General features: G+C 37.8%; 1 protein-coding gene across 1 annotated transcript in view; it reads right to left on the bottom strand.

The window, feature by feature from the left end:
- Positions 1-346: 346 nt before the first annotated feature.
- Positions 347-11751, bottom strand: part of INO80C (INO80 complex subunit C) — a 30363-nt gene continuing 18958 nt past the window's right edge. Inside the window, 4 exon segments of the mRNA XM_066327123.1 lie at positions 347-1039; positions 5370-5437; positions 7114-7225; positions 10170-10280. Coding sequence (XP_066183220.1) covers positions 908-1039; positions 5370-5437; positions 7114-7225; positions 10170-10280 — 423 coding nt within the window. The 3' untranslated portion in view covers positions 347-907.

Raw genomic sequence — 11751 nt, 5'->3', positions numbered from 1 at the left:
TGTATGACAATGCTCCATTGTTCTCATGTATTCTTTCAGTGTCTCATGGTGCTAAGTTCAGTGCTCTCATGTAGAAGGTCTTGCCTTGCTGAAGGCCATCTGGGTGTCAGAATGCCAACAGGGAGGGGAACTCCTGTTTTTTAGCATCTTTTTTAGAAGACTGGAAAATTAGTACTTTCTTCATACTAATTAGTACAAGTACTATAATCACTAGGAAAGGTAGAAGAATAGTGAGGTTATGAAATGAAGCCCTCAAACTGGAAAGTGTCATGACTAAGAGCTACACGGTGATTTGATTGGATCCTGTTACACTGAAGAACATGTAAAAAGCAATGCATTTTACAAGTAAGTTTGAGTCCAACTTTATTTGTGTCGGCAAACATTTGTGTCTTCATTTCCACAGTGCCACAGAACCCTGAAAAGTCATCACAACAGCAGCACTTGCTGGGTATTTCAGCTTTGCTTTAAAGATGGGACAAGCTTCATAGCCAAGTGGCAAGCACATCTGGTAAGGCAGGTTTAGACATTTGGATAACTTGTTACCTTTTCCTTAATTCAAATGACAGTTTCTTCTGAGCCAGAGTAGCACATAAAATATACAGGGTGGAGATGAAATCCTGTCTTTACAGAAATTAATATAAATGAGACATTATAGTAGAGATACATATCCTCAAGGTCTAAGTTATTCTGTTCACCAAACTAAATTGCTAACAAATTGGCAAACTAAAAAACATCAGCATTTGTGATAATTAAATCCATATGTTCTTCAAATGCATGTATCATCAACTACTTCCAGATGTAAAAATCTATGCATTGTTTTAAAGAATCTCAGTCCCACAGTCAGTTTCCGTCATGATACTCCAAATGAGCACCATTCATAAGCAATATACAAGAATATTTAGTCTGCTCAGGAAACAATACTTGTTGCTTTCCTTAGAGCCAGGTATCCTGTAACCACATCTGAAGGGAGCATCCGAATATAGGCAAATTCTTCAATGGTACTAAATCTTAGCTTGCTCTGTGGATCTGTGTAATTTGCCTGAAAAAGAAACAATGGTAGAGATACAATTCAAATAAAATTTCTAACCATAATAGTAAAAGAAGTATCTTAACTACAAGACCACAAAACAGTGAGTTTCTCTTCCTAGTAACAGCGCTGCTGTTCTACCATGTGGCCACAAGTCTGTCTTTTTTTCTTTCTCCTCATGTGAGAACTTATGAGAAGTTAACAGACCCCTATAAAGTAAGATTAGAAATGCATTAAACATAACAGAGGGCTGAAGTAAGTTTCCTATAAAACACAGTGCAAAAGAAATTCCTCAACTCTCTAAACTCACCCTAGCAACTCTGTGCCTTGTGCAGTCTCTCTAAAGGCAGCTCTCCAAAGAGTCGGGCTGCTGCCAATAAATTACCCACAAAGAGGCTGAATTATGGGTGCTCTGATAGCTTTGGACTGCCTTTCTCTTGCTGCATACAACTTAGCTTTTAATTTACTTTAAAGTGGTTGTTAAAGCTAGGGAGTCTCAGCTTATGGGTCTGTGACTGAACTGATAAGAGATTTGAACCCAGCATTGTTGTTTGCTCCAGATGCCTGCTTTCAAGGATAGCAGCCTGGCCAGCTCACCCTGGGCTACAGTTGTATCCTCGGCTATATTTGGGCCCTGAATGACTGGGAGCGGTGCCAGTTTCCTTCTATCCTCTCCCCTTCCTTGTTGCTACAGAAACCTGGAGCTTGGCTGAGCTCAGGGGTAGGCCAGGGGCTGCACTGGGAGAAGGGAGGCATCAGAGCATTGCCTCTCCACACTCAGCCTCCAGGACAAACCCTGCCTCTTCGGCATTGGATTACCAAGTGCCTGCCGTGGCTCCAAAAGTGTCCTCTGTGCCTTTCTTTAGCACAACATGGTGGCAAGGCTGCAAGGCACTTGAGAGCCCTCAAGGCATTGCTACTAAAAATAGGGAAGGCCAGGAAGAGCTGGAGTAGTCCCCCATGCCACACATTTACAGTGCAGAGCTCTCTACACTTTTATGCTGGAAAGCACCTGTTGACCATGGTAACAATCCAGCCAATCATTTCGTCTGATATGACTTAGAAAATTTAGTGATATTTGTATCTTGGTTTTCTTTACAAATAAATGCTGCCAGGTTAATTAAATGTAGTCAGGTAACAGTTCAAGCCATCAATTAAGTTTTCAAACAAATGGCAAAGTTAGAACATTAGGAGCAAATTTATCCCTGCTGGTAACTTCATGGTTACAGCAGGTATAAATTTACTTTTATTTCACTCTTTACATCCTGCCTCATGTAACAAAAAGCTAAGCAATTAGACTGCTTTCCAAATGTGCATGATTCTGTAATAGAGTAAACAAGCAATATCTGCAAGTTGTACTGTGCACCAATCTAGGTTAAAAATATTATGGCAGCTCTTCACTGTTCTGGTATTATGTAGTGAGCTATCCTGTTTGCAGACACTAATGTATGGTAACCAGCCATTCATGCCATGGCTTCAGCCTGAAAAGAAACTTCACCAATACTCCAGAAATGATCATAGATTAGAATATTAAATTAATATGAATTTTCAAAGAAAAAACTCTGTCGTGTTTGAAAACTAAGTCAAAGGCCATGGACACATGCTCTTAAAATACAATAAACTAGGTATCTCAGGCTGTTTCTATAGTAACAGGGCTGATCCATTTTCAGAAATGGAAGAGAAGCATAAACATTTGAAGGTTTGGTCTTTTTTAAAATCTGCTTTACAATAAACTACTCTGTTTTGCATGTTAAAATATCTAAATACTCATCTTGCAAGTTTGGAAACAATAGGTTTATTTTGCAGTGTCAATATAGTAGATATTAGCTTTAGAATTCTAGGCTGCCTTACAAATATAAATTGGCTGCTCTGCTGAGACCACTGGTAAATTTAATTCCATTTGTGCTACTACACAGAAAGAGAAGGGGATCAGTAGAATTTAATTGTGGCATCTAATATAAGAGAAAGTACGCTGACTGAAAATGTTTTAATACAGTTCTCTTTTTGTACCTAGTAGACAATTTAATTCTTCCCTAAATGGGTAATGCTAAGGAATTTTTTCCCCCCATGGGGAATCCAGCATTCCCACAGAAAATACATTCTTACACAAATGCTTTTATATTTTACACAGAAAATACAGGGATATTTTTCTAATACTGCATTTCTACAGTATTCTATTGTCCCACATATCCTCCTACTAGGAAGCGATCTTGAAAGCATATTCAGTCTTTCTTATGAAACATTTCTAGCCTAGCAATTTAAAGGACACACCGTCTCAGCTATTTTAATTGAAAAAAGGACTTTTTAAATGTGGTAATTTTATCATAGCCTGGAGAAATCTTCAGGCCAGGTAAAATAGGAAACTTGACTCACAGTGCAATTGGAGGATAGAAAATTAAGAAAAAAAAAGTGTAAAGAGAAGAAAAGAAAACAAAAGCAGCACTGAAACGTCTATACATTTGTATAGAGAGTATCTATACTAAGCTAGAATAGTTATAGTACGTAAATCACTGACGGAAAAGAGGTGTTGGTAAGGAAAACTGAGGAACTGAGAGAATCTTCTAAGGTTTAACTGACCCTTAACTGGTAGGGATGTGGTCTCCTCTCCCATCTATACCTCCATCATCAGTTCACTATAGGTGCAACAACTGATTAGTTTTGAAATACATGCACTGGCAAGCATTGTCTGGTTCCCTGGAGATGGAGCAGGAGTCTGCCTGGCTAGAGGAAATTATCTTCCCTGGGTTTGTGAGCAGTCTCTTCCATTTGTTGTCTGCCAGTTCATCTGTGAAGGAGATGTTGTTTTTCCACTCCCTCTTGAAAACAAAGGGTTACAAGCCTTTACTGAGCAATTCACTCCCTTTCCAAACCACATTCAGAGGAACAGGCTGGACACGTGCCACCTTCTAGGTGCCTTATTTAAATGTGTTACTTAAAAATAAAGTCTAAGAAAACATATGCTACCAAATCAAGATCAAATGCTAGGATGTGCAGGATTACAGTTGGTGCTATATCTATTCTTGGATGCCTTTCACTAAATATCCACTATAAGGCAGCCCTTAGTAAAGTGCTCACCCTTTTTCTGTTCTAATGAGGATCTTTTGCCTAATTCAGTGCACAGAATGTAAGGTGGTATTCTAACCTGCATCAGCATAACAAATGTCTACCTTTAAGGACATCTCCAGGAGGTGATATCAAGCCTGTGAAGGTGGGCTAGTGCCCTATGGGTGAGAAACAGATTAAACTGCGGGAAGTGCCACAGAAATTCTGTGCAAGGCTCTTTCACATTACAAAGTTTTCATTAGTGTAGGTACTTAGTGTAAGCATTACTTAAGCATTTTTTTACTCCAAAATACAATATTTCCATTCACTTCAATTGTAAGAAATGCACAGGCTTCTGCAAAATAAATCACTAACATTTGGGGGTGAAAAGAATACCTCTTCTAAGTAAAGATTATTCATGTAACATAGAAACAATTTCGACAGGAGATACAAATTTGTGTTGGGCAGAATTCAATGATTTTACTCCTGTTTTGTGCCAACAGAATCTTTGGGGAATTCAGGCACCAAATTGTAACTACCAAGACTTTCTGGAGCATATACAAAATGTACCTAAGTCAAATGCGGCTCATTTTTTTCCCCCTTTCTTTAACAAAAACACATAAAAGAGCCCATCTGTGACACACAGGCTATACATCTGCCAAACTCCAACTTTCAGCTCTGAAGCATAGGAGTATTTGAAATTCTCAACAGTCTGTGCCAAGTGTCTGTTTCAGGCTGATTTGTTTGAGGCAAAGTTTGAGAGCAGTGATAACAAGGTTTGTTTTTTTTTTACCTGACGGAAAAGAGGCCAAACAATAAAAATTTGCCTAATCTCATTATTGAAACTTGCTGAGCCATCTTTTTAAAACTTCCTCTACGAGATACAATGACATAAATCCACATCAGGCAAACAGCATGGAAAGTTTCAGTCAGTGTGGTTATACCTTGGCAAAGTTAACAGTCACAGAGACTGTGGACGACCAGCTTTCCCTCCAGATATGTTAAGAATTAGAAATAATGGGCACCAATGTAGATTCTACAGGTGACAAAGAGGTGTTATAGGCGTTACTTGGCAGGACAAGGTATTCAGTCTGTCCTGACATCTATTAACAACCTAAGGGTTTTGTGATGTAGCGACAAGTATTTGGGGTTTGGTCCAAATCACCGGTTAATTATTAGGGCCAAGTCTGAGTAGGAACCTCAGCATATCATCTTTTACAAAACAAGGCACCAATGCTATTTCATTGTGGAAGGTGAGACGCCAATTTTGAGGAGAAAAAATCCCAAAACAACAACTTACTGGAAGTCCTGAGATGTCTGAATATTTCTTAGCAGGTTTAAAGGAAGGAGGAGCATCAATATTAAAATCTAGAGAGAAACAAAAGCATAAACTCGGTGTCATATATATATATATATATTCTAAATAATAAACCTACTCTCTGAGGTCTCTATTAACTAGCAACACTAAGGCAAAGAAATCCGAAGCAGAATCACCTCTGAAAACATTTATCCTGTTAGCACTGTAAATCACAGCCATATCCTGTTCATTTATTAATACAGTTCAGCAAGCAGAACTGCCCTCCCCAAAAGGAAAATGCCATTTGAAATGTGTCCATTTCTTTCAAGTCTTAATGAATTCCCTTGCAGTCAGTCACGTGCAAAGAATAGCCATTATCAAATGCACACTGTATGCTAAGACCGTGAAACATTGCTCAAGACTGCAGCTCGGAAATACTATAATCCAGAAAAGCAAAGTAATCTTCTAAATCAGTTAAATCTTTAAGCGTGTACCACTTTAAGCCCAGTCAATGACCTAGAAAATTGTCTGAATGTTTAAACTGAGGGTTGGAAATTGCTGCTCTTTGGTGCCCTTTAGATAGTAATTATCATTCATAAATGTTTTTTAAGATACAGTTGGTATGCTTAAGTAGTTAAATCCTCACTTTTGGGTGTTTACAAAAAATATCTTGTACCTGACTAATTTCTTTCCCCTTTCCTGATCTCCCTTGCAACTCATTGAGATGCTATGTTCAATTCATATTCCATCCATATCAAATTTCTAACTCATCATCTCATAATTCAAAAGACCCTAATGCCACAGACAGCTGACTTTAAATACGAAACTGAATTTCTTTTCCATCCTTCTTATAAAAAGTTCTGTAAATTTCTCGTTGCAAACAGAGCATGGTAGAAATAGCAACATCAGCACACTGTCAGTTACAATGGCCAGGAACACACTAGTCTGCATTTTTCTGTAACAGTTGCATCTAAAACACTTCAAAAAGCAGCAAGCTATTTTTGGATAAAGCACCAAGTTTGACAAAAAGTATATGCATATGCTCAGTTTTGAAATGCCTCCCCTTGCTTAAATACAATCTGAGGATTGCATTCTGCTGGCAGCTACATTCAGTAGTATCCTACTTTACAAGCAGACTTGAAGAATATCTAGATTAAGACCACTGCTGTAACTCTGCTCCTGTGAATGTAACCAGCTAGGACTGCTAATCAGCACTGCTAATAGTGTAGTTTCAGCTGTGCTGCACTAAAGAGAGGATGTAGGACTTAAATCTCCCAAGAATCTAGGATAAGGAGCTGGATAGGAAGCTTGGGCTGAGGTCTAAGCTACTGCAGGTATGTGGCTTAGCAGAAACTATTTGAAAAGTGCTCAAATAGAGCTAATCAAGCAGCAGCCACCCACCAAAAGACCTCTGGACGGTACACAGAGGAGTAGGCACCTAACCAGCAAAAAGGCGATACCTCATGAGAATAAGGGTTTCTGACTTGGTTTGGATAAGTATTTTTTCTCATGAAACCCTCCCCTCAAATGTCTTTGAACTTTGCCATGATACTCCAAATTATTTGCTTTCCCCTACTTTCCACTTAGAGCTGACGAGTGTGATTGGAGTAATCTTCAATGTACTACTGGACCTTGTTCAAGCAGGATACTGCATGCACCGATGAAATAATTTAGGTTAGTTTTAAAGAAAGTTATTTGTGTGGATTCTATTATTTATAAATACATGCAAAGCATCTAAGCAGCTTACAGCTAGGATCATTTAGTTGCCATGGCAATGCCCTTTCAGAAGCAAGAATTTGTTTTAGGTTCTTCCACGTTCTGTTCTTCTTGCCAGCTGCTGCTCCACCAATGCCGGAGTGCTAGAATTAAAAATATGGTGTTTAGAGAAAAAAAAAAAAAAAAAAAAGAATACCATTTCAGAGCATGACACTTCTATTTCATAGTCTTTCCGATATGTCTCATCTTGTCATGAACCATTTGTTATTCTCACTTATTTCATCAGCAAGCTACAATACTGTACACTTTAATCTTGGCTGCAAGCAAAAACAAAGCTTTTTGGACTGTGTCAAAGCTTCTATGTTTCCTATTAACTGAAGGAAATTAAAATCTGCTTTAACATGGAAATAGAAAATCAATGTGGTTAGGCTTAGCCTGAGATTACAGGATTCTGTATGTACTTCCTATCATATTAGAACTTATTACTATGAAGTTGTTTCTAAAATTGTGATTATACAGCTAAATTTTCCCCCTCCTTTTTTGGCATGTTTCAGGTGCAGCTCTTTTACAAATTATCCATAACTGCAGAAAACACAACAGATCTTGTAAAATGTAATGAATACTATGAGAAACTTTCTGGAAATTTTATTTTTCTTTCAAAGGCTAGGAGACAGAATAATAGAAAAAGAATAATAAATAGAATGTTGGCTGCCAAGACAATTTTGCATTTTGAAAGAAACACTAATGGAAGGCTTGCTACAGGTACTGTAATGGCAGTTGCAGTTATCAAATGTGATTGCTACAGAGTAATTTATTTATGTCCCTCCAGAGACAGAAGCTGCACAACATACTGTACTACTTCTAAATGATCAAAGGACACAGATTTACAGCTTAACTTCAGAAAAGTAAAATGTTCTTACAATTGAGAAGTTGCTATTTCTGTTAATAATTACTACTTGCCCCATAAGCCTCATTGAAACTCAGTGAAGTTCTGTAAACATTCTTCTGCTTTGGATGTTTATAAATTAACCAGTTAAATTGATGAGGATGACAGGAAGAAGGATTCAATGAGAAAGCTTTTTTTGTGTAGACATAAGATATATTCAGGAAAGATGCTCACGAGCTGATGATATACTGGTTTTTGGCGATGGATATCTGATTTAAAACATAGAAGCAAATATTTGCTCTTAGGGTAACACCTTAGTGATCCAAAGATCGTTGTATACTAGAGACTGCTACAGCCTGAGATGAAACTACATATACTTCCACACTACTAATTCAAATTAATTGAATGAATTTTCCCCCAAATCATGGCATAATGATTTTTTTTTTAGTGTTCTCAAAACCAACCTCTGTTTCTATATGAACTTATGCCCCTGAAAACTGGGCCTGAGCATCATCTCACACACTTACAACAAAAAGGCAACGACTGCCAAGCACAAATGAACTAAGCAAAGTTCAGAGAAAGCTGGAGCTAGGACAGGTGGAGCTACTACTCTACAGCAGCCATTGCTCTACACAAGTGTCAGAAACTCTTTTTTCCCTTCCCCATTGCCAAAGGATGTAAATTCTAATCAGAAAGTTAAGGAAAAGGTCAGTTCTTCCTCCTTCTCTTCTCTTAAGTCTATCCTCTGCAGTGAGCTAATGGTTCAAACTTGGGCATACATATGCCAAGTATGTAGACACTGTTTGATTTATTTTCTTCATTTTAAGGCAATTAGGCTGGAAAGATGCAAAAATCCATCCAAATTATTACTACCAGGTCATACCAACGAAATGCTGATTAGCACTCAATGCATTTCTTCTCAAATTAGTTACTGTATTGGAGGAGACAATTTCATGGGTTTTATTATAACTGTCTATTATTTCTGCAGCGGTTGCCAAAGACCCTGTGCATTCATTATTATTTCAAGCATGCAGACATAAGTATCGCCTCTTTGGAAATGGTGACATCTCTCTAAGAACTGAAGGATCAGCTCAGGACCTCATGGATATTTAAATCCTATGTGGAAGCTACATGGGATGCCTCTGGGCACAAAAGGAGCTTTTGCAATAAGCCCCATTTCTCAAAGATGCTGATGCTTGCTGGAGGATTAGTGAGCAAAGTATACAGTCGTGTGAATGCCCCTCTCATGACTGAAGTTGTCTGCAAAGCAGATGTAGAGCAACTCACATGTCAGAGATTAATTTCATACCCCCTGCCAAACCTGTGCTTAGTGAGCTGTGCATTGCCTGATTACTAGTTATGTGCTCTGGGATATTGTATTGTGTTCATACAGGATGAAATCTGGGATGAAATCCTTCTTTCTAAGTACTGGCTTAGGACCAGCAATCTGAGAGGTTTGCTTGTCTAGAAAGCATTTGTACAGTGTGCCAATGAATTGGCCTTGGCACAGCAAGATAAAAAGATATCAAAACCAAACCCAGCATTACTAACCTAATCTTCTTCATCTTCTCTCCTAGTTTAACCCTCAGAGTGTTAGGAGCCTGCATTTCATCAGCTGTAAGAGTTTACATGACTTTGAATGCTGGCAGGCCAAACTTCTAGGGAGCACAGAGCATTTCACTTCTAAATCTAGCAATGATTGGAAGACACCACAAATCTGTTAAGAGTGTTAAGAGTTTCAGGGACCAGAAGAGGAAAAAAATGCTATTTGCTAATGACTGGCTAATTTCTAGCTGAACTGCTTTGTAGCCTGCCTTGACTAGGAACTGGAACATGGGATTCCTGCATTTGTAGCATTAATTGTTCCTCTCTAGCTGTGGTAGTTTGTGAGATGCCATATCACAAAACTTCCACACTTACCTGCATCTAACAGGTTTCCTTACTCTGTTCCATTTTGATGTCCTATTTAATGTAACAGTTCTGCCTCTGGACCAGTGCCATTTTCATGCTATAATACACTGTGCACTTTAGACCGTGGCGTTACATGGATTGAGGTAAATTTCTTAAAAATTGTTAAGCTTTTTTTTGGCTATTAAGCTTATTTTCTTAATATTTACACTAAGAACATGGTTAAATAGAATCCTAGTTAGTCTTTTATGGGAAAACTTTGAAATTTCAAATTGTTAAAATAATATACTTACGATGAAGTTTGGGTCTTTAAATGGTAATGGCTTGGCAGTAGTTTCCACTGATCCCGTGCTGGAGTCTGTGTTCAGAAGTTTATTTTCACTCACAGCCTCTCCACCTGCACTCTGCAGAAAAAAATACAGTCTTACCCTCAGCAAGTTTAACTGGAGACTGAGCCATCTGCTGTATTACCTACCTACCTGTTGCTTTTTTAGCTTCCCTATCTCTTTTAAATCTTTAAAGATGTTGTATGCCAAGAGTGGGGAAGCATGAAAGAAAGTATTTCTCAATCAATTTACAACTGACACACAAACGGGAGGAGGGGAATAGAGTGGCCAAAGCCCACTGAGTAAAAACTGCATGGGGTTTATTGCAGCATTAATGGAAGCCACCTCACTTCACTTTATAAACTGCAAGACAGCATGTGGAACCCAAAACAGCAGAAATGTACACTGGATCTATTTTAGAATGTTCTGTATAAAGTATTAACAGGAATATATAAAATTTATAAAAAGCCTTTTCATCAACTTTCTAAAGAAAAATTCATTAATCATTTTATTCTTCATCCTTCGGGGCCAGCTGTGCATGAGTGAGGACTGAGAAAAAGTATTTTATTATATATTATTTTTATATGCAAGATTCACAAAATCTACATGGGTGCTAGTTAGTGTTTTCTAGGTTTTCTTTATGGTTTGTTTATTTATTTAGCAGGAAAAGCAGCCAGAAAACATGTGTGTGACTGGAACGCTAAAAAAGTTGTGTGCCAGTCTAAGCAATTTCTGATAATTCTACGCAGCTGAGTTGTTTGGTTTGTTTTTTTTAATTTGTTAGTGACCTGTAAGTCTTCACATTACCAGAACTAGTCCATGCTACATACATAAATGTTTGCCACTGAGTTTGGTAGTTTAGTCAATAGGAATTCATATCTTGATTTTTTTTTTTACTTGGAGTAAAAGCTTGGCTAAAAGCTAAGTCAGTATTTCCTGAGCAGATGGTTAAAATGTTCTTTTATGTTACATTTAGAGAGATAATACTTAGTGGAAAAGTGTTTTCCTGTAAAAACCTTTTGTGTTGATACAATACTCATTTAAGTATGAAAAAAGGACTGTTATTTTTGTGGCTTATTGGAGCATCTCTACAAACTGGACTATATAAGGCCATGATTCAGCATATCCTTCTCCATGTGACTACAAGGGAAGTGTTTTTACTCTTAATACATGCAAAAGTAATTACAGGATTAGGGACTAGGCAAGTTGAACTCTTCTTAGGGGAAATACTTCAGTCATTCTGCAGTGCCTGTTTTCAACACAGCAAAGAGAGGTCTTAAGTATTGGAAGTATAAAGTAAAAAAGCCATGTTTCTAGTGCCTTACTAAAATAAAAATATGAATAGAAATAATCTGTTTTCAAAACAACACAGTCCCCTGTAAGTTTGTATTACAGGGGATAAGGCAATAATAACAGCAGAAGCAACACTGAAGCCTGTAGCTCAAACTTCATTCTTTCATTGAAGACAGAAAACATTAAAAGACAGTGACTGTCAATGAAACAGCACAAATGCAGATGGATGTTTGGAAACATGTACATTATGTGGCAG

This window comes from Sylvia atricapilla, chromosome 1, assembly GCF_009819655.1.
Source record: "Sylvia atricapilla isolate bSylAtr1 chromosome 1, bSylAtr1.pri, whole genome shotgun sequence".
Taxonomy (NCBI): Eukaryota; Metazoa; Chordata; class Aves; order Passeriformes; family Sylviidae; genus Sylvia; species Sylvia atricapilla.
This window is presented reverse-complemented; position numbering and strand designations above follow the sequence as displayed.